Source organism: Hyla sarda, chromosome 5 (assembly GCF_029499605.1).
Source record: "Hyla sarda isolate aHylSar1 chromosome 5, aHylSar1.hap1, whole genome shotgun sequence".
Taxonomy (NCBI): Eukaryota; Metazoa; Chordata; class Amphibia; order Anura; family Hylidae; genus Hyla; species Hyla sarda.
In genome coordinates, this window is record NC_079193.1 from 363,776,808 (window position 1) to 363,800,711 (window position 23,904).

A 23,904-nucleotide genomic window follows, 5' to 3' on the forward strand; every position below is an offset into this window, starting at 1 on the left:
CAAATGTCCTCGGGAGAAGAGAGTTTAAAAGGGTATTCCAGCTTTATACATCTTATCCCTTATCCAAAGAAATGTCTGATCGCAGAGATCCCGCCGATGGGACCCCCGCGATCTCAGTGCAGCCCCCAGCATTCTGTGCCGGGCGCTGCCTCCGAAACGTGACGTCATGGCCACGCCCCTTGTGATGTCACACCACACCCACTCCATTCATGTCTATGGGAGGGGGCGTGACAGCCGTCACGCCCCCTCCCATAAACATGAATGGAGGGGGCCGTGGCATGACATCAGGAGGGGATAAGATGTATAAAGTCGGAATACCTCTTTAAAGGGAACCTCTCATGTTGGACCTGATCTGTAGGTCTTAGGATACAGAGCAGGAGGAGCTGAGCAGAATGATATATAATTTTGCAGAAAAATTTACAGGCCAACTTGTCGCTTATTCCTGTAAATCTCTGCTCATTCTGGGCTTAGTAGTCATGTGGGCGGTGCTAATGAGTGATTGGCAGCTCACTATATGCACACTTCTACACCAATAGCTGTCAATCAGTGATTAGTACCACCCACATGACTACTTAGCCCAGAATGAACAGAGATTTATGATTTATTTATTTTCTATTTTTACTGCTTTAAATTTTTTTTCCAAATAGTGAAATACTTTCCTAATGGGGGACTACCTGCCTCATAGGGGGAGACATACCTACCTAATGGGGGATTGGGGGGGGGGGCAAACTTGATATTAAGGTGATTACCTGTACAATGGAGAAGTCATACCTGCCTGATGTTGGGACTAAATGCATAATGGAGAAACTGTCTACCTATGGACATACTTACCTAATGGGGGAGCTACCCAACTGCTGTGGGAGACAAACCTGAAGGGGAACTCCGGTATTTAACAACATATCCTCTATACACAGGATAGGGAATAAGAGTCTGATCGCGGGACGTACGACAGCTGGGAGCTGTACTGCCAGACGCCCCGGCTCTGTCCATGCATGGAGCGACCACCGCTCCGTGCACGAATTGGTGGCGGACACGACCCCCTCCATGCATCTCTTTTGGAGAGTCGGAGAACTCTATACAGCGCTCCTGTATCTCTGGCTCTCCCATATAGATGCATAGAGGGGGAATGTCGACCATCACGCCGGGCAGGAGATCTGGGGGGGTTCCAGCTTTCGTACACCCACGATCCGACACTTATCCCCTATCCTTTGGCTACGGGATAAGAAGTTAAGTACCAGAGTTCCCCTTTAACTGTTTGGGCCGTCAAGGGGGATATTATTTCAGGGGATTATAGATGGGGAGATTGTATAAAGGTGTTCTGTGTATTGGAAAAGGAAAGAGCCCAAGATGTATTTCTGCCACACTTTCCAGAAGAGAGTCATGGCTGGAAGAAGAAATCATGGCCGCTTGGAGAAAAAAAAAAAAAGGGAGTGCTCCGGCTCTCCCTTAGAGTTGTATTGAGGGGGCGTTTCGGCTGCCGCTTTGTGCGGTGGTCGAAACGCCCTCTTACCACCAATTGCCGGGGCCCCGTACGGGAGAACGTGGGGGTCCCAGCGGTCTGACCGCCCCACCCCCCCACGATCTGAAATGTATCCTCTATCCTTAGGATAGGGTTATAAGTTTTCCAATACTGGAGTACTACTTTAAAGGGGTATTCCGGGCAAAAACATCTTATCCCCTATCCAAAGGATAGGGGATAAGATGTCTAATTGTGAGGGGCCCACTGCTGAGACCCCCCGCGATCTCCCTGCAGCACTCGCATTCTATCCGGGGCTGCGTCTCCAGTCTCAGAAACCTTCGGGTTTCCGGGACTGGGGACGTGACCTCACGCCACGCCCCCTCCATTCATGTCTATGGGAGGGGCCGTGACGGCCCCTCCCATAGACATGAATGGAGGGGGCGTGACGTCATGAATGGAGATGCAGCCCCACATAGAATGCGGGTGCTGCAAGGAGATCGCGGGGGGTCCCAGCAGCGCCCCCCCCCCCCCCCCCCCCCGATCGGACGTTTTATCCCTCATCCTTTGGATAGGGGATAAGATGTTTTTGCCTGGAATACCCAAGGCTCTGTACTATGTAATCAGTGGAATGACAAGGGCCCATACTGTACCCCTTGGTCATGGTATTTCCATTGGCTCTATACAGAGACACAATATGGCAGCACTAAATGTTGACACCTCCCATATATACGAGGGTCCTCGCTGTTACGCCGAGCGCTCCGGGTCCCCGCTCCTCCCCGGAGCGCTCGCTACACTCTCGCTACTGCAGCGCTCCGGTCAGATCCACTGACCCGGTGCGCTGCGATACCGCCTCCAGCCGGGATGCGATTCGCGATGCGGGTGGCGCCCGCTCGCGATGCGCACCCCGGCTCCCGTACCTGACTCGCTCTCCGTCGGTCTTGTCCCGGCGCGCGCGGCCCCGCTCCCTAGGGCGCGCGCGCGCCGGGTCTCTGCGATTTAAAGGGCCACTGCGCCGCTGATTGGCGCAGTGGTTCTAATTAGTGTGTTCACCTGTGCACTCCCTATTTATACCTCACTTCCCCTGCACTCCCTCGCCGGATCTTGTTGCCATTGTGCCAGTGAAAGCGTTTCCTTGTGTGTTCCTAGCCTGTGTTCCAGACCTCCTACCGTTGCCCCTGACTACGATCCTTGCTGCCTGCCCCGACCTTCTGCTACGTCCGACCTTGCTTTTGTCTACTCCCTTGTACCGCGCCTATCTTCAGCAGTCAGAGAGGTTGAGCCATTGCTAGTGGATACGAACTGGTCACTACCGCCGCAGCAAGACCATCCCGCTTTGCGGCGGGCTCTGGTGAAAACCAGTAGTGACTTAGAACCGGTCCACTAGCACGGTCCACGCCAATCCCTCTCTGGCACAGAGGATCCACCTCCTGCCAGCCGGCATCGTGACAGTAGATCCGGCCATGGATCCCGCTGAAGTTCCTCTGCCAGTTGTCGCCGACCTCACCACGGTGGTCGCCCAGCAGTCACAACAGATAGCGCAACAAGGCCACCAGCTGTCTCAACTGACCGTGATGCTACAGCAGCTACTACCACAGCTTCAGCAATCATCTCCTCCGCCAGCTCCTGCACCTCCTCCGCAGCGAGTGGCCGCTCCAGGCCTACGACTATCCTTGCCGGATAAATTTGATGGGGACTCTAAATTTTGCCGTGGCTTTCTTTCCCAATGTTCCCTGCACTTGGAGATGATGTCGGACCAGTTTCCTACTGAAAGGTCTAAGGTGGCTTTCGTAGTCAGCCTTCTGTCTGGAAAAGCTCTGTCATGGGCCACACCGCTCTGGGACCGCAATGACCCCGTCACTGCCTCTGTACACTCCTTCTTCTCAGAAATTCGAAGTGTCTTTGAGGAACCTGCCCGAGCCTCTTCTGCTGAGACTGCCCTGTTGAACCTGGTCCAGGGTAATTCTTCCGTTGGCGAGTACGCCGTACAATTCCGTACTCTTGCTTCAGAACTATCCTGGAATAATGAGGCCCTCTGCGCGACCTTTAAAAAAGGCCTATCCAGCAACATTAAAGATGTTCTGGCCGCACAAGAAATCCCTGCTAACCTACATGAACTCATTCATCTAGCCACTCGCATTGACATGCGTTTTTCCGAAAGGCGTCAGGAGCTCCGCCAGGATATGGACTTTGTTCGCACGAGGCGTTTTCTCTCCCCGGCTCCTCTCTCCTCTGGTCCCCTGCAATCCGTTCCTGTGCCTCCCGCCGTGGAGGCTATGCAGGTCGACCGGTCTCGCCTGACACCTCAAGAGAGGACACAACGCCGCATGGAGAATCTCTGCCTGTACTGTGCCGGTACCGAACACTTCCTGAAGGATTGTCCTATCCGTCCTCCCTGCCTGGAAAAACGTACGCTGACTCCGCACAAAAGTGAGACAGTCCTTGATGTCAACTCTGCTTCTCCACGTCTTACTGTGCCTGTGCGGATATCTGCCTCTACCTTCTCCTTCTCTACTATGGCCTTCTTGGATTCCGGATCTGCAGGAAATTTTATTCTGGCCTCTCTCATCAACAGGTTCAACATCCCGGTGACCAGTCTCGCCAGACCCCTCTACATCAATTGTGTTAACAATGAAAGATTGGACTGTACCATACGTCTCCGCACGGAGCCCCTCCTAATGTGCATCGGACCTCATCACGAGAAAATTGAGTTTTTGGTCCTCCCCAATTGCACTTCCGAAATTCTCCTTGGACTACCCTGGCTTCAACACCATTCCCCAACCCTGGATTGGTCCACTGGAGAGATCAAGAGTTGGGGCCCCTCTTGTTTCAAGGACTGCCTTAAACCGGTTCCCAGTACTCCTTGCCGTGACTCTGTGGTTCCCCCTGTAACCGGTCTCCCTAAGGCCTATATGGACTTTGCGGATGTTTTTTGCAAAAAACAAACTGAGACTCTACCTCCTCACAGGCCTTATGACTGTCCTATTGACCTCCTCCCGGGCACTACTCCACCCCGGGGCAGAATTTATCCTCTCTCTGCCCCAGAGACTCTTGCTATGTCTGAGTACATCCAGGAAAATTTAAAAAAGGGCTTTATCCGCAAATCCTCCTCTCCTGCCGGAGCCGGATTTTTCTTTGTGTCCAAAAAAGATGGCTCCCTACGTCCTTGCATTGACTACCGCGGTCTTAATAAAATCACGGTAAAGAACCGCTACCCCCTACCTCTCATCTCTGAACTCTTTGATCGCCTCCAAGGTGCCCACATCTTTACCAAACTGGACTTAAGAGGTGCTTATAATCTCATCCGCATCAGAGAGGGGGATGAATGGAAAACGGCATTTAACACTAGAGATGGACACTTTGAGTACCTGGTCATGCCCTTTGGCCTGTGCAATGCCCCTGCCGTCTTCCAAGACTTTGTTAATGAAATTTTTCGTGACCTCTTATACTCCTGTGTTGTTGTATATCTGGACGATATCCTGATTTTTTCTGCCAATCTAGAAGAACACCGCCAGCATGTCCGTATGGTTCTTCAGAGACTTCGTGACAATCAACTTTATGCCAAGATGGAGAAATGTCTGTTTGAATGCCAATCTCTTCCTTTCCTAGGATACTTGGTCTCTGGCCAGGGACTACAAATGGATCCAGACAAACTCTCTGCCGTCTTAGATTGGCCACGCCCCTCCGGACTCCGTGCTATCCAACGTTTTTTGGGGTTCGCCAATTATTACAGACAATTTATTCCACATTTTTCTACCATTGTGGCTCCTATCGTGGCTTTAACCAAAAAGAATGCCAATCCTAAGTCATGGCCTCCTCAAGCGGAAGACGCCTTTAAACAGCTCAAGTCTGCCTTTTCTTCGGCTCCCGTGCTCTCCAGACCTGACCCATCTAAACCCTTCCTATTGGAGGTTGATGCCTCCTCAGTAGGAGCTGGAGCGGTCCTTCTACAAAAAAATTCTTCCGGGCATGCTGTTACTTGTGGTTTTTTTTCTAGGACCTTCTCTCCGGCGGAGAGGAACTACTCCATCGGGGATCGAGAGCTTCTAGCCATTAAATTAGCACTTGAGGAATGGAGGCATCTGCTGGAGGGATCAAGATTTCCAGTTATTATTTACACCGATCACAAGAACCTCTCCTATCTCCAGTCTGCCCAACGGCTGAATCCTCGCCAGGCCAGGTGGTCTCTGTTCTTTGCCCGATTTAATTTTGAAATTCACTTTCGGCCTGCCGATAAGAACATTAGGGCCGATGCTCTCTCTCGTTCCTCGGATGCCTCGGAAGTAGAGCTCTCTCCGCAACACATCATTCCTCCTGACTGCCTGATCTCCACTTCTCCAGCCTCCATCAGGCAAACTCCTCCAGGGAAGACCTTCGTCTCTCCACGCCAACGCCTCGGAATCCTCAAATGGGGTCACTCCTCCCATCTCGCAGGTCATGCGGGCATCAAGAAATCCGTGCAACTCATCTCTCGTTTCTATTGGTGGCCGACTCTGGAGACGGATGTCGTGGATTTTGTGCGAGCCTGCACTGTCTGTGCCCGGGATAAGACTCCTCGCCGGAAGCCCGCTGGTCTTCTTCATCCTCTGCCTGTCCCCGAACAGCCTTGGTCTCTGATTGGTATGGACTTTATTACAGACTTACCCCCATCCCGTGGCAACACTGTTGTTTGGGTGGTCGTTGATCGATTCTCCAAAATCGCACATTTCATCCCTCTTCCTGGTCTTCCTTCAGCGCCTCAGTTGGCAAAACAATTTTTTGTACACATTTTTCATCTTCACGGGTTGCCCACGCAGATCGTCTCGGATAGAGGCGTCCAATTCGTGTCAAAATTCTGGAGGGCTCTCTGTAAACAACTCAAGATTAAATTAAACTTTTCTTCTGCATATCATCCTCAATCCAATGGGCAAGTAGAAAGAATTAACCAGGTCTTGGGTGATTATTTACGGCATTTTGTTTCCTCCCGCCAGGATGACTGGGCAGATCTTCTACCATGGGCCGAATTCTCGTATAACTTCAGAATCTCTGAATCTTCCTCCAAATCCCCATTTTTCGTGGTGCACGGCCGTCACCCTCTTCCCCCCCTCCCTACTCCCTTGCCCTCTGGTTTGCCCGCTGTGGATGAAATATCTCGTGATCTTTCCACCATATGGAAAGAGACCCAAAATTCTCTCCTACAGGCTTCATCACGCATGAAGAAGTTTGCTGATAAAAAAAGAAGAGCTCCCCCCATTTTTTCTCCTGGAGACAAGGTATGGCTCTCCGCTAAATATGTCCGCTTCCGTGTCCCTAGCTACAAATTGGGACCACGCTATCTTGGTCCTTTCAAAATTTTGTGCCAGATTAATCCTGTCTCTTACAAACTTCTTCTTCCTCCTTCTCTTCGTATTCCTAATGCCTTTCACGTTTCTCTTCTTAAACCACTCATCATCAACCGTTTCTCTCCCAAACTTGTTTCTCCCACTCCTGTTTCCGGCTCCTCGGACATCTTCTCCGTAAAGGAGATACTGGCCTCCAAGAAGGTCAGAGGGAAAACTTTTTTTTTAGTCGATTGGGAGGGTTGTGGTCCTGAAGAGAGATCCTGGGAACCTGAGGACAATATCCTAGACAAAAGTCTGCTCCTCAGGTTCTCAGGCTCTAAGAAGAGGGGGAGACCCAAGGGGGGGGGGTACTGTTACGCCGAGCGCTCCGGGTCCCCGCTCCTCCCCGGAGCGCTCGCTACACTCTCGCTACTGCAGCGCTCCGGTCAGATCCACTGACCCGGTGCGCTGCGATACCGCCTCCAGCCGGGATGCGATTCGCGATGCGGGTGGCGCCCGCTCGCGATGCGCACCCCGGCTCCCGTACCTGACTCGCTCTCCGTCGGTCCTGTCCCGGCGCGCGCGGCCCCGCTCCCTAGGGCGCGCGCGCGCCGGGTCTCTGCGATTTAAAGGGCCACTGCGCCGCTGATTGGCGCAGTGGTTCTAATTAGTGTGTTCACCTGTGCACTCCCTATTTATACCTCACTTCCCCTGCACTCCCTCGCCGGATCTTGTTGCCATTGTGCCAGTGAAAGCGTTTCCTTGTGTGTTCCTAGCCTGTGTTCCAGACCTCCTGCCGTTGCCCCTGACTACGATCCTTGCTGCCTGCCCCGACCTTCTGCTACGTCCGACCTTGCTTCTGTTTACTCCCTTGTACCGCGCCTATCTTCAGCAGTCAGAGAGGTTGAGCCGTTGCTAGTGGATACGACCTGGTCACTACCGCCGCAGCAAGACCATCCCGCTTTGCGGCGGGCTCTGGTGAAAACCAGTAGTGACTTAGAACCGGTCCACTAGCACGGTCCACGCCAATCCCTCTCTGGCACAGAGGATCCACCTCCTGCCAGCCGGCATCGTGACACTCGCATATGGCTTTGCCCCTACATCTTGATGAAACCCATTGCACATTCTATGGGTCCATCTTCAAGTTGAGTCATCGGAAGTCGGTGACATGTTACAGCGCAGTCTGACGTAGATTAGAAGGAGAAATGCAGCTCTGCCACCTGAATGATTCTTTTGTACTGCTGCACAGTGTTTCTTCCATTGTGTTTCATACTTAATATCTTCTTATAACAATGGGATAATAAAGAACTCAACCATATAATGAGAGTGTGATTCTGCGGATGACACCTGCGGACGCTGGCTTCCCCAATAGACAAAAACTTAATAAAATACAAAAAAGTCCCGAATTTCTAGCTATTAGTCCTAAAATGGACACATTTCATGGGGAATCAGTCATACTAGGTCACCTACCGAGTCCATAATGAGTCCCTGGATGAAAAACTGGAGAGCCTGGAGGCTGAGGATCGCATGTCTCAGCTGTCACCGCCGGAAGATTACCTGCAACCGAAACAACAGGAAGGCGTAAGACACAATGGCTCCAAATGACAGCAATTTACTTGTTTTCTTGTAGTTTTCTGTTTATGGCTTAAAAAACAAAAAGAATGACTCATGAAATTTAACAGGAATCATGGCTCAATGAGCAATAGCTGACAACATTATATCATAGAAAAGATTACCAAGATTACCTCCAACACATTCATATTTCATCAATCCAGGCCTATCGTACATTACCGGAACATGGAAAGCACATGTGCCCTGTATTAACTACTATAATACTGCTCTTATGTACAAGAATATAACTACTATAATACTGCTCCCTATGTACAAGAATATAACTACTATAATACTGCTCCTATATACAAGAATATAACTGCTATAATACTGCTCCTATATACAAGAATATAACTACTATAATACTGCTCCTATATACAAGAATATAACCTATAATACTGCTCCTATATACAAGAATATAACTACTATAATACTGCTCCTATATACAAGAATATAACTACTATAATACTGCTCCTATATACAAGAATAAAACTACTATAATACTGTACCTATATACAAGAATATAACTACTATAATACTGCCCCTATGTACAAGAATATAACTACTATAATAATGCCCCTATATACAAGAATATAACTACTATAATACTGCTCCTATGTACAAGAATATAACTACTATAATACTGCTCCTATATACAAGAATAGAACTACTATAATACTACTCCTATGTACAAGAATATAACTACTATAATAATGCCCCTATATACAAGAATATTTCTACTATAATACTGCTCCTATGTACAAGAATATAACTACTATAATACTGCTCCTATATACAAGAATAGAGCTACTATAATACTGCTCCTATGTACAAGAATATAACTACTATAATACTACTCCTATGTACAAGAATATAACTACTATAATACTGCTCCTATATACAAGAATATAACTACTATAATACTGCTCCTGTATACAAGAATATAACTACTATAATACTGCTCCTATATACACAATATAACTACTATAATACTGCTCCTATGTACAAGAATATAACTACTATAATACTGCTCCTATATACAAGAATATAACTACTATAATACTGCTCCTATATACAAGAATATAACTACTATAATACTGCACCTACATACAAGAATACAACTACTATAATACTGCTCCTATATACAAGAATATAACTACTATAATACTGCTCCTGTATACAAGAATATAACTACTATAATACTGCTCCTATATACACAATATAACTACTATAATACTGCTCCTATGTACAAGAATATAACTACTATAATACTGCTCCTATATACAAGAATATAACTACTATAATACTGCTCCTATATACAAGAATATAACTACTATAATACTGCCTCCTATGTACAAGAATATAGCTATTATAATACTGTCTCCTGTGTACAAGAATATAACTACTATAATACTGCCTCCTATATACAAGAATATAACTACTATAATACTGCCTCCTATATACAAGAATATAACTACTATAATACTGCTCCTATATACAAGAATATAACTACTATAATACTGCCTCCTATATACAAGAATATAACTACTATAATACTGCTCCTATGTACAAGAATTAACTACTATAATACTGTTCCTATATGCAAGAATATAACTACTGTAATACTGCTCCTATATACAAGAATATAACAACTATAATACTGCTCCTATATACAAGAATATAACTACTATAATACTGCTCCTATGTACAAGAATTAACTACTATAATACTGTTCCTATATACAAGAATATAACTACTACAATATTGCTCCTATGTACAAGAATATAACTACTATAATACTGCTCCTATGTACAAGAATATAACTACTATAAAACTGCTCCTATGTACAAGAATATAACTACTATAATACTGCTCCTATATACAAGAATATTACTATAATACTGTCCCATATACAAGAATATAACTACTATAATACTGCCTCCTATGTACAAGAATATAACTATTATAATACTGCTCCTATGTACAAGAATATATCTACTATAATACTGCCTCCTATATACAAGAATATAACTACTATAATACTGCTTCTATGTACAAGAATATAACTACTATAATACTGCTCCTATGTACAATGGAGGCAGTATTATGGTAGTTATATTCTTGTACATAGGAGGCAGTATTATAGTAGTTATATTCTTGTATATAGGAGGCAGTATTATAGTAGTTATATTCTTGTATATAGGAGCAGTATTATAGTAGTTATATTCTTGTATATAGGAGGCAGTATTATAGTAGTTATATTCTTGTATATAGGAGGCAGTATTATAATAGTTATATTCTTGTACATAGGAGCAGAATTATAGTAGTTATATTCTTGTATATAGGAGCAGTATTATAGTAGTTATATTCTTGTATATAGGAGCAGTATTATAATAGTTATATTCTTGTATATAGGAGCAGAATTATAGTAGTTATATTCTTGTATATAGGAGCAGTATTATAGTAGTTATATTCTTGTATATAGGGGCAGTATTATAGTAGTTATATTCTTGTATATAGGGGCAGTATTATAGTAGTTATATTCTTGTATATAGGAGCAGTATTATAGTAGTTATATTCTTGTATATAGGGGCAGTATTATAGTAGTTATATTCTTGTATATAGGGGCAGTGTTACGCCGAGCGCTCCGGGTCCCCGCTCCTCCCCGGAGCGCTCGCTACACTCTCCCCGCTGCAGCGCTCCGGTCAGATCCACTGACCCGGGGCGCTGCGATTCCGCTTCCAGCCGGGATGCGATTCGCGATGCGGGTAGCGCCCGCTCGCGATGCGCACCCCGGCTCCCGTACCTGACTCGCTCTCCCTCGGTCCTGTCCCGGCGCGCGCGGCCCCGCTCCCTAGGGCGCGCGCGCGCCGGGTCTTTGCGATTTAAAGGGCCACTGCGCCGCTGATTGGCGCAGTGATTCCAATTAGTGTCTTCACCTGTGCACTTCCCTATATCACCTCACTTCCCCTGCACTTCCTTGCCGGATCTTGTTGCCATTGTGCCAGTGAAAGCGTTTCCTTGTGTGTTCCTAGCCTGTGTTCCAGACCTCCTGCCGTTGCCCCTGACTACGATCCTTGCTGCCTGCCCCGACCTTCTGCTACGTCCGACCTTGCTTCTGTCTACTCCCTTGTACCGCACCTATCTTCAGCAGCCAGAGAGGTGAGCCGTTGCTAGTGGATACGACCTGGTCACTACCGCCGCAGCAAGACCATCCCGCTTTGCGGCGGGCTCTGGTGAAAACCAGTAGTGACTTAGAACCGATCCACTAGCACGGTCCACGCCAATCCCTCTCTGGCACAGAGGATCCACTACCTGCCAGCCGGCATCGTGACAGTAGATCCGGCCATGGATCCCGCTGAAGTTCCTCTGCCAGTTGTCGCTGACCTTACCACGGTGGTCGCCCAGCAGTCACAACAGATAGCGCAACAAGGCCAACAGCTGTCTCAACTGACCGTTATGCTACAGCAGTTACTACCACAGCTTCAGCAGTCATCTCCTCCGCCAGCTCCTGCACCTCCTCCGCAGCGAGTGGCCGCTCCTGGTCTACGCCTATCCTTGCCGGATAAATTTGATGGGGACTCTAAGTTTTGCCGTGGCTTTCTTTCCCAATGTTCCCTGCATCTGGAGATGATGTCGGACCTGTTTCCCACTGAAAGGTCTAAGGTGGCTTTCGTAGTCAGCCTTCTGTCTGGAAAAGCCCTGTCTTGGGCCACACCGCTCTGGGACCGCAATGACCCCGTCACTGCCTCTGTACACTCCTTCTCGGAAATCCGAAGTGTCTTTGAGGAACCTGCCCGAGCCTCTTCTGCTGAGACTGCCCTGTTGAACCTGGTCCAGGGTAATTCTTCCGTTGGCGAGTATGCCGTACAATTCCGTACTCTTGCTTCAGAATTATCCTGGAATAATGAGGCCCTCTGCGCGACCTTTAAAAAAGGCCTATCCAGCAACATTAAAGATGTTCTGGCCGCACGAGAAATTCCTGCTAATCTACATGAACTCATTCACCTAGCCACTCGCATTGACATGCGTTTTTCCGAAAGGCGTCAGGAGCTCCGCCAAGATATGGACTCTGTTCGCACGAGGCGTTTCTTCTCCTCGGCTCCTCTCTCCTCTGGTCCCCTGCAATCCGTTCCTGTGCCTCCCGCCGTGGAGGCTATGCAGGTCGACCGGTCTCGCCTGACACCTCAAGAGAGGACACGACGCCGCATGGAGAACCTCTGCCTGTACTGTGCTAGTACCGAACACTTCCTGAGGGATTGTCCTATCCGTCCTCCCCGCCTGGAAAGACGTACGCTGACTCCGCACAAAGGTGAGACAGTCCTTGATGTCTACTCTGCTTCTCCACGTCTTACTGTGCCTGTGCGGATGTCTGCCTCTGCCTTCTCCTTCTCTACTGTGGCCTTCTTGGACTCTGGATCTGCAGGAAATTTTATTTTGGCCTCTCTCGTCAACAGGTTCAACATCCCAGTGACCAGTCTCGCCAGACCCCTTTACATCAATTGTGTAAACAATGAAAGATTGGACTGTACCATACGTTTCCGCACGGAGCCCCTTCTTATGAGCATCGGATCTCATCACGAGAGGATTGAACTTTTGGTCCTCCCCAATTGCACCTCGGAAATTCTCCTTGGACTTCCCTGGCTTCAACTTCATTCCCCAACCCTGGATTGGTCCACTGGGGAGATCAAGAGTTGGGGGCCCTCTTGTTCCAAGGACTGTCTAAAACCGGTTCCCAGTAACCCTTGCCGTGACTCTGTGGTTCCTCCAGTAACCGGTCTCCCAAGGCCTATATGGACTTCGCGGATGTTTTCTGCAAAAAACAAGCTGAGACTCTACCTCCTCACAGGCCTTATGATTGTCCTATCGACCTCCTCCCGGGCACTACTCCACCCCGGGGCAGAATTTATCCTCTCTCTGCCCCAGAGACTCTTGCCATGTCTGAATACGTCCAGGAAAATTTAAAAAAGGGCTTTATCCGTAAATCCTCCTCTCCTGCCGGAGCCGGATTTTTCTTTGTGTCCAAAAAAGATGGCTCCCTACGTCCTTGCATTGACTACCGCGGTCTTAATAAAATCACGGTTAAGAACCGCTACCCCCTACCCCTCATCTCTGAACTCTTTGATCGCCTCCAAGGTGCCCACATCTTTACTAAACTGGACTTAAGAGGTGCCTATAACCTCATCCGCATCAGAGAGGGGGATGAGTGGAAAACGGCATTTAACACCAGAGATGGACACTTTGAGTATCTGGTCATGCCCTTTGGCCTGTGCAACGCCCCTGCTGTCTTCCAAGACTTTGTTAATGAAATTTTTCGTGATCTGTTATACTCCTGTGTTGTTGTATATCTGGACGATATCCTAATTTTTTCTGCCAATCTAGAAGAACACCGCCAGCATGTCCGTATGGTTCTTCAGAGACTTCGTGACAATCAACTCTATGCCAAAATTGAGAAATGTCTGTTTGAATGCCAATCTCTTCCTTTTCTAGGATATTTGGTCTCTGGCCAGGGACTACAAATGGATCCAGACAAACTCTCTGCCGTCTTAGATTGGCCACGCCCCTCCGGACTCCGTGCTATCCAACGCTTTTTGGGGTTCGCCAATTATTACAGGCAATTTATTCCACATTTTTCTACCGTTGTGGCTCCTATCGTGGCTTTAACCAAAAAAAATGCTGATCCCAAGTCTTGGCCTCCTCAAGCGGAAGACGCCTTTAAACGACTCAAGTCTGCCTTTTCTTCGGCTCCCGTGCTCTCCAGACCTGACCCTTCCAAACCCTTCCTATTGGAGGTTGATGCCTCCTCAGTGGGAGCTGGAGCTGTTCTTCTACAAAAAAATTCTTCCGGGCATGCTGTCACTTGTGGTTTTTTTTCTAGGACCTTCTCTCCGGCGGAGAGGAACTACTCCATCGGGGATCGAGAGCTTCTAGCCATTAAATTAGCACTTGAGGAATGGAGCCATCTGCTGGAGGGATCAAGATTTCCAGTTATTATTTACACCGACCACAAGAACCTCTCCTACCTCCAGTCTGCCCAACGGCTGAATCCTCGCCAGGCCCGGTGGTCTCTGTTCTTTGCCCGATTTAATTTTGAGATTCACTTTCGTCCTGCCGATAAGAACATTAGGGCCGATGCTCTCTCTCGTTCCTCGGATGCCTCAGAAGTTGAACTCTCTCCGCAACACATCATTCCACCTGACTGCCTGATCTCCACTTCTCCAGCCTCCATCAGGCAAACTCCTCCAGGAAAGACCTTTGTTTCTCCACGCCAACGCCTCGGAATCCTCAAATGGGGTCACTCCTCCCATCTCGCAGGTCATGTGGGCATCAAGAAATCTGTGCAACTCATCTCCCGCTTCTATTGGTGGCCGACTCTGGAGACGGATGTTGTGGACTTTGTGCGAGCCTGCACTATCTGTGCCCGGGATAAGACTCCTCGCCAGAAGCCCGCTGGTTTTCTTCATCCCCTGCCTGTCCCCGAACAGCCTTGGTCTCTGATTGGTATGGATTTTATTACTGATTTACCCCCTTCCCGTGGCAACACTGTTATTTGGGTGGTCGTTGATCGATTCTCCAAAATGGCACATTTCATCCCTCTTCCTGGTCTTCCTTCAGCGCCTCAGTTGGCTAAACAATTTTTTGTACACATTTTTCGTCTTCACGGGTTGCCTACGCAGATCGTCTCGGATAGAGGCGTCCAATTCGTGTCTAAATTCTGGAGGGCTCTCTGTAAACAGCTCAAGATTAAATTAAATTTTTCTTCTGCATATCATCCCCAGTCCAATGGACAAGTAGAAAGAATTAACCAGGTCTTGGGTGATTATTTGCGACATTTTGTTTCCTCCCGCCAGGATGACTGGGCAGATCTCCTTCCATGGGCCGAATTCTCGTATAACTTCAGAGTCTCTGAATCTTCCTCCAAATCCCCATTTTTCGTGGTGTACGGCCGTCACCCTCTTCCCCCCCTCCCTACCCCCTTGCCCTCTGGTCTGCCCGCTGTGGATGAAATTTCTCGTGACCTTTCCATCATATGGAGAGAGACCCAAAATTCTCTCTTACAGGCTTCATCACGCATGAAGAAGTTCGCGGATAAGAAAAGAAGAGCTCCTCCCGTTTTTTCCCCTGGAGACAAGGTATGGCTCTCCGCTAAATATGTCCGCTTCCGTGTCCCTAGCTACAAGTTGGGACCACGCTATCTTGGTCCTTTCAAAATTTTGTGTCAAATTAATCCTGTCTCTTACAAACTTCTTCTTCCTCCTTCTCTTCGTATCCCTAATGCCTTTCACGTTTCTCTTCTTAAGCCTCTCATCCTCAACCGTTTTTCTCCCAAATCTGTTCCTCCCACTCCTGTTTCCGGCTCCTCGGACGTCTTCTCTGTCAGAGAGATCTTGGCTTCTAAAAAGGTCAGAGGGAAAACTTTTTTTTTGGTGGACTGGGAGGGTTGTGGTCCTGAAGAGAGATCCTGGGAACCTGAGGACAACATCCTAGACAAAAGTCTGCTCCTCAGGTTCTCAGGCTCTAAGAAGAGGGGGAGACCCAAGGGGGGGGGTACTGTTACGCCGAGCGCTCCGGGTCCCCGCTCCTCCCCGGAGCGCTCGCTACACTCTCCCCGCTGCAGCGCTCCGGTCAGATCCACTGACCCGGGGCGCTGCGATTCCGCTTCCAGCCGGGATGCGATTCGCGATGCGGGTAGCGCCCGCTCGCGATGCGCACCCCGGCTCCCGTACCTGACTCGCTCTCCCTCGGTCCTGTCCCGGCGCGCGCGGCCCCGCTCCCTAGGGCGCGCGCGCGCCGGGTCTTTGCGATTTAAAGGGCCACTGCGCCGCTGATTGGCGCAGTGATTCCAATTAGTGTCTTCACCTGTGCACTTCCCTATATCACCTCACTTCCCCTGCACTTCCTTGCCGGATCTTGTTGCCATCGTGCCAGTGAAAGCGTTTCCTTGTGTGTTCCTAGCCTGTGTTCCAGACCTCCTGCCGTTGCCCCTGACTACGATCCTTGCTGCCTGCCCCGACCTTCTGCTACGTCCGACCTTGCTTCTGTCTACTCCCTTGTACCGCGCCTATCTTCAGCAGCCAGAGAGGTGAGCCGTTGCTAGTGGATACGACCTGGTCACTACCGCCGCAGCAAGACCATCCCGCTTTGCGGCGGGCTCTGGTGAAAACCAGTAGTGACTTAGAACCGATCCACTAGCACGGTCCACGCCAATCCCTCTCTGGCACAGAGGATCCACTACCTGCCAGCCGGCATCGTGACAGGCAGTATTATAGTAGTTATATTCTTGTATATAGGAGGCAGTATTATAGTAGTTATATTCTTGTATATAGGAGCAGTATTATAGTAGGTTATATTCTTGTGAATAGTAGGTAGTAATACAATAAGGGTGCATTTACATCACGATTCGTTAATACGGTCACTGGATCTGCTCTGGTTTTCTGTTAAAACCGTGCGCTCCTGTACCCCAGCCGGACCCGGCCCCCATCTCATACATTTGAATGAGTCGACTGGAGTCAGATTGTGACTCCGGTCGGCTCATTTTTCCCGTGTCCAGTTTTGTGACTGTACAGAAAACCGCAGCATACCATGGTTTTTAGTCCGGCCACAAAACTGGATACGGGGCAAAAATTAGCCGACCGGAGTCACAATCTGACTCCAGTCGACTCATCCAAATGTATGAGATGGGGGCCGGGTGACCATATTAATGCATCGTGGTGTGAATGCAGCCTAAGTTGTGTCCTTCACCCCTTTATTTCGTGCTTTCTGTTGCCCCCCCCCCCCTGCACTTGGTATAAATGTGATTGAGCAGAACAATATGTCCCCTTCCCTTCTCTTAGGCTTTGCGCAGATGATGTTTTCATTTGATTTCCTTATAAATTCTCGCATATAATTAGATCACATTTCAATATAGAAAACTTTATGGCCATCAGTTTGTAATGGTTTCTACGTTCATGGTATGTATGAAATCTGCAATAAAATATTTTATTAGTCTTTTCCCCCAGACATTTCCAGAAGGACTGCATTGTTTTCGAATGTTCGCTTGGCGATAAGAATCTTGGATTTTAAGACATAAAAACGTAGATCACGTTATGAGTGAATGTGTCCATGATCCCTCCCCGACAGTCATAACATAGGACTGTTTATCGTCAGGTGACACATTCTTGTCATACTTTACATTACATCCTTATTAAAGTTGCTTTGGGTGTTTCCATAGATTCCATAGATAGGGAGGTATACACCATCATGACAGGGTATATTATAGTGAGGTAGAGGGTATTGTGAATAGGGGCCAATGAGAGCGGCATTGCTATAAATGGCAAATAATAATTGGGACCCCTTGTGATGATGTTAGTAACAGGTTGGGGGGTCGACAGCCTTCATCTCCATTTGAATCTGCTAAGTGAAACTGGTCCCATGCTTTAGACTAGAAATGGGGTACGCAATGGTGGGCATGTTGGGCATCCGGAATTGGGAGCCATACTGGGGACCAGGGATAAGATGGGAAGACATGATGGGCACAAAATAATAAGATGAGAAACCCTAATGGGGACCAGGAGTAAAATGGTGAAAGTTACAGATTTGTAAATTACTTCTATTAAAAAAATCTTAATCCTTCCAGTACTTATCAGCTGCTGTATGCTCCAGAGGAAGTTGTGTAGTTCTTTTCTGTCTGACCACAGTGCTCTCTGCTGACACCTCTGTCCGTGTCAGGAACTGTCCAGAGCAGGAGAGGTTTACTATGGGGATTTGTTCCTACTCTGAACAGTTCCTGACATGGACAGAGGTGGCAGCAGAGAGCACTGTGGTCAGACTGGAAAGAACTACACAACCTCTTGAGCATACAGCAGCTGATACGTACTGGATGGATTAAGATTTTTTAATAGAAGTCATTTACAAATCTGTCTAACTTTCTGGCACCAGTTGATTTAAAAAATAAAAATAAAATAAAAAACAATTTTTTTTTTTCCATTCTTAACTATATTCAGCTATAAACCTATAACAGGTATACAATGGTGTCTGCTGCTGTGGTTTAGATCACTGTTCCCCAACCAGTGTGCCTCCAGCTGTTGCAAAACTGCAATGCCCATCATGCACGGTCAGCCAAAGGCTGTGCGGGCATGCTGGAAGTTGTAGTTTTGCAACAGCTAGAGGCACACTGGTTGGGAAACACTGGTATAAAATTAAAAGGTGTCATCCATATTTTACATGAAAATTGTTAAAGGCCCTAAAGTATAATAAAACAACAATGTGATCCCGTGATGAGCCCACGGCTTTACTTTAGGAGCAGAGGTCATGTGACCACCACAGTCTATCGGCAGCCTCAGGGGTCATGCTCTGCACTATTGGCATCACTGCTCAGTAATGGAAGCCATGTATTACCTAGTACTGTAGCATTTAAAGGGGTACTCCGGCGCTTAGACATCTTATCCCCTATCCAAAAGGATAGGGGATAAGATGCCTGACCGCGGGGGTCCCACCGCTGGGGACCCCAGTGATCTTGCACACCGCATGCGCCGTGCAAGATCATGGGGGTCCCCAGCGACGGGACCCCCGCGATCAGGCATCTTATCCCCTATCCTTTGGATAGGGGATAAGATGTCTAAGCGCCGGAGTACCCCTTTAAGTGAACAGTGCGGAACTGCAGTACCAGATATAGCCACAAGGAGAGTGGCGCTGTCTTGTATACTGTAATGTACAATAGAGTGCTAGGTGATCCTGATCAGGGAAATGTCATCCAGCCATGTTGAGGATATGCTGTTAACGTTCCTTGCCAGAAAATACCTTTAAAGGTGCCAGAAAGTTAAACATATTTGTAAATCACTTCTATTAAAAAAAATCTTAATCCTTCCAGTACTTTTTAGGGGCTGTATACTAAAGAGAAATCCAAAAAAGAAATGCATTTCCTGTGATGTCCTGACCACAGTGCTCTCTGCTGACCTCTGCTCACCATTTTAGGAACTGGAGAAAATCCTCATAGCAAACATATGCTTCTCTGGACAGTTCCTAAAATGGACAGCAGAGGTCAGCAGAGAGCACTGTGGTCAGGACATCACAGGAAATTGATTTTTTTGGGGGGATTTCTCTTTAGTATACAGCCCCTAAAAAGTACTGGAAGGATTAAGATTTTTTTTAATAGAAGTGATTTACAAATTTGTTTAACTTTCTGGCACCAGTTGATTTAAAAAAAAAAGTTTTCCACGGGAGTACCCCTTTAAATCTTCCCGTTCCGACCACATCATTTGCTCTTGTAGTTACTGAACGGAACAGAGTACAAGTTCTCTAGAGCGGCGATAATTAAAGCATTGATTAAGTGATTGGAAATACTGGCGATAGTAAATTAAACGGAGGCCGCCAGAGCGCGGCGTCTAATAGATGGGACACGTTAATGTACAGAGATTAATTCCCCACCTGTCAGTGTAATGCAGGTTGGGTGTGAAAGATATTGATGTTTGAGGCTTTGAATCAGATACATTGGCGCTGTGCCTTATGGCCGAGAATAAGACTTCTTTCGCAGTCTATACAACCTAAAGCTTACATTTTTACCGTTTTTTTAATTTTTATTTTTATTTTCCTTAAAGGGGTACTCCACTGGAATATTTTTATTTTTTTTATCATCAACTGGCGCCAGAAAGTTAAACAGATTTGTAAAATACTTCTATTAAAAAATCTTAATCCTTAGAGTACTTATTAGCATCTGTATACTACAGAGGAGATTCTTTTCTTTTCTTTCACGAACACAGTGCTCTCTGCTGACCTCTGCTGTCCATTTTAGGAACTGTCCAGAGCAGCATATGTTTGCTTTGGAGATTTTTCCCCTGCTCTGGACAGTTCCTGGAATGGACAGGGGGCGTCAGCAGAGAGCACTGTGTTCGTGACAGAAAAGAAATCCAAAAAATATACAGACGCTGATAAGTACTGGAAGGATAATAAGTACTGGAAGGATTAAGATTTTTTAATAGAAGTAATTTACAAAATCTGTTTAACTTTCTGGCACCAGTTGATTAAAAAAATTAAAAAGTTTTCCACCAGAGTACCCCTTTAAATAGGGGGGGGGGGCATTAGCAATGGTGTACTTCCCCAATTAGTTTTTTTTTTTTTCAATTGCGCTAGCGAATTTTGCTTTTTGTCGTCACAAAAAAAAAAAAAAAAATGAAACGGTTTCAATGCTGAAGTTATTTTTAAGTCTCTGGCTTTGTGTAGATGAGCGGCCTTATGTAAACAGACATTGGGCTGACCCCTCCTGGGGCTCCAGGACGCTCGTGTTAGGGGGCAGCAAACTGGAAGCTAAATATAAAAATACAAGCCCCCTAGAAAATCATCTGCTTGTGTTATTCTTGCACTTCAGCGAGCAGGTCTGAATTATTCAGAGGTGAGGTCTGGTTACTGTGAGATCACACACGTGGCACGTGGCCACTAGTTCTGGTGGGGGGGCGGGGGGCGATTCTGGTGGGGGGGGGGGCGAATTTGCTAACAAAAACAACTGTAGATTGTAGTCGCAGCTCCTCACCCTCCGCTGCTGACAACGCTGCAGATTCCAAAATGGTTTTCTATTTTATAATATTTTATGTGAATAGACGCTAAAGAAAATTTATTGTGAAAAAATTATCTATTATTTAAATTTAGTTTTTATGTCAAACATATTTTTTAAGAATATTTTGGTGTTTTTTTGTTCTATTTATTTTTATTTTTTTTACTATTGTTGCAAAACTACAACTGCCAGCATGCCCGGACAGCCAACGGCTGTCCGGGCATGCTGGCAGTTGTAGTTTTGCAACAATAGTAAAAAAAAAAATCTGTATTTAAAAAAAATAAAAAATAATAATAATAATAATAATCTTGCAATTTCCATTCCGGCCACTAGGCCTAAAACTAAGGTGAAGATTCCGGTTCCGTACAGATCACTTTCCAGCAGTCTTCTCCTTATCATCCTTAAAATCCTCCTTAAAATGTGACACCACTGTATAGATAACAAAGATACACACAATAGATGTTGCTTACTGATCAGCCTCCCCCTCCCTATAGAATGACCGACCTCACAGAGCATGCCCAGACACACCTTCCCTAGTTATATAAATGGGACAGCTTCAGTCTACTGTCACCTATGTTCATGTAAAGCATATTTCTAAATGATGTTAAAAAAAAAAAACAGTGCAGGCAAGATGGCTGCCACTGTAGTAATGTACAAAAATATGAAAATAAATAAACAAATACAATTAGAAAATAGAAACAGATAAAGGAAAATCAAATGGTTTCAAAAAATGTTGGTGGTATTTTTTCCGATATTTCCATTTTACTATTTATATTTTAATACAATCCTGAAATCTCGCAGTTCTCATTCTCACCACTAGGCCTACAACTAAGCTGAGACTTCCTGTTGTGTCTGTGATGATAAGGAGGAGGTTGCTAGAACGTGATTTGTACAGAATTACAGGGAAAGGTGACACCAGTAGGCATACCGCCCAACCGTCCTGGATCTGGCCGGATATTCACACTTTCGGGATAATGTCCCGCCGTCCCAGAATGGCACCCACATGTCCAGCTCTTCCTCTGCGCTCGAGTGATGTCATCAGGTGCTGGAGCGCAGAGGAGGAGGAAAGAAGAGAAGAGCCACAGGACTGTCTTCATAATAAATAGTGGAAGGGGGGGAGGGGGGGGGGGGGCGTCGGCTATCTACTAGCTATTATGAGGACTATCTACCCAGCTAGTAGGGGGGTCTACCTACTAACTACATAGCCTATATGGTAATTTACATGCAGGGGAAGCGATCTACCTACTTAGGGCACCTATGTGATAGGGGAAACTACCTGAAGGGCCCTGTCTACCTTTTGGAACGACCTAACATGTGATAGGGGGGACCTATCTACTCTTCCCCAACCCACTTTACTGTGTGGGACACCAAGGGGCCATTATTAATGTTGGAGGCATTGAAGTGCAGAACCTTAAATGTTTTTTTTTTTTCTGTCAGGTTCTACAGAGACGAGTTGTACCTGGAAGAAATAGTCATGGCTGTCTGAGCTAATTGAAGAAGAAAAAGGAAAGTAAACGATTCAGATCAGAAAAGACGTCGCCGAGAGTCACCAGATGTAACAGCACTGTAATTACTTATATGGTCGGTCATAGTAATGATAGTGGTTGTTGTCAGTCTGTCAGCATAGGAGGTCCTCCTACACTCAGGTGACAGACTGACAACATTATTGCTCTTAAAAAAGTATTCCCATTCCGCATGGGTGGGCTTGGTTAGGGCGTGGATTAGGGCATGGATAGTGGTGTGGCTGGAGGTGTGGTTAGGGCGGGGCTTGAACCTCTTTGCTCTCAGCAAAATTTGGGAGGTATGCCAGTAGGTAGAAAAGACAACCCATGAAGCACAGAGCTCAGCCTCCCTCTTCTTGTAGAAGGTCTTCAAAGAGCATGTCCACTAAAGTTTCTAATCAGGGAAGTTACGCAATTTGCATAACTCCTATTGACTTCAATGTGATTTGCGCAAACAATGTAGTCCCACGTGCTACTTTGTTTAGGTAACTTTAGGAATAAGATTTAAAAAAAAATCTTAATTCTTAAAAATTCCTTGCATGCGTCAGATCCATGCAAAGAGGGCTGCAATACCCTCCGCTATGTGGTTCTTACTTCGGGTAAGTGCCAAATAATCGCGTCTTTTCTCCACTGGGCGCCCTTTACATATGTCTGTTGTCCGACAGCATTTCCTTCCGGCGCTGTAGAAAAAGCACTGGAGGAACGCAGAAAGATGTGTGTCAAACCATCTGGTGTCCAACTTGAGATGTCAAATGGTTGGACATGCCGGATGGGGGAACACATCTTACTGCGTTCGGAAATAATGGACACCAAATGTCAACCAACTGAAGCATGTTGTCACCAGTTGTCACCAGTTGCGTCGAATTTTAGGCTAGGTTAGCTAAGCCGGACACATGTGAACTCAGCTTTATTCTTTCTTATGGTTGATATGCCTGTAGGCCAATAGGTGGAGCACAATTGGGCTTCACTCCTTTTACATCCCTTTTAGGCAGGGGTCAATTCCTGTGAAAAAAAAAGTATGGGAACTCACCCAAGATTTCCCCTCATGGGCTGGTCCTATAGGACTTCTGTTAATAGGAACAGTGTTCCTGCTGTAGGAAAGTGCAGGAACTCAGTTCCCACAAGTTCCTGCAGGACTTGAGCCCTGCTTTTAGGGTTCCACACTGCAAGAACCCTAAATATGCTGAGTATTTTTCTTTTAACAGACATATAGGGCTACCTGTTGGCGTCACAGTCACATGAGCACGCTCGGCTCACCTCCAAAACTTACTGCACACACAGGGCGGTATGTCTGCTCATAGCAAAATGCGCAAAGTACTTCCCGCTGCGCAGCACATTTCTTGCAGCGTGAAATACGCTGTGTATGAGCTCTGTACGTCCCTACCTTAAAAGGGATGTATAGGGAGTGATAAAAAGCTCAATTGTGTGCCAAATATTGGCCTACATATAGGTCAACCATGTATGTCAAGGTATAAGCTTGGATTTACATAAAACTAAAACTCGATGCAA

General features: G+C 46.7%; 1 protein-coding gene across 6 annotated transcripts in view; it reads right to left on the reverse strand.

The window, feature by feature from the left end:
• The window catches only part of ASAP1 (ArfGAP with SH3 domain, ankyrin repeat and PH domain 1), a 389,691-nt gene that overhangs the window by 336,888 nt on the left and 28,899 nt on the right, over window positions 1–23,904 (reverse strand). For all 6 annotated transcript variants that reach the window (XM_056522758.1, XM_056522762.1, XM_056522756.1 and 3 more), the window contains exon 2: window positions 8,227–8,313. In XM_056522758.1, the coding sequence (XP_056378733.1) occupies window positions 8,227–8,285 (59 nt within the window). In that variant the 5' untranslated portion in view covers window positions 8,286–8,313. The remainder of the gene's footprint in view (window positions 1–8,226; window positions 8,314–23,904) is intronic.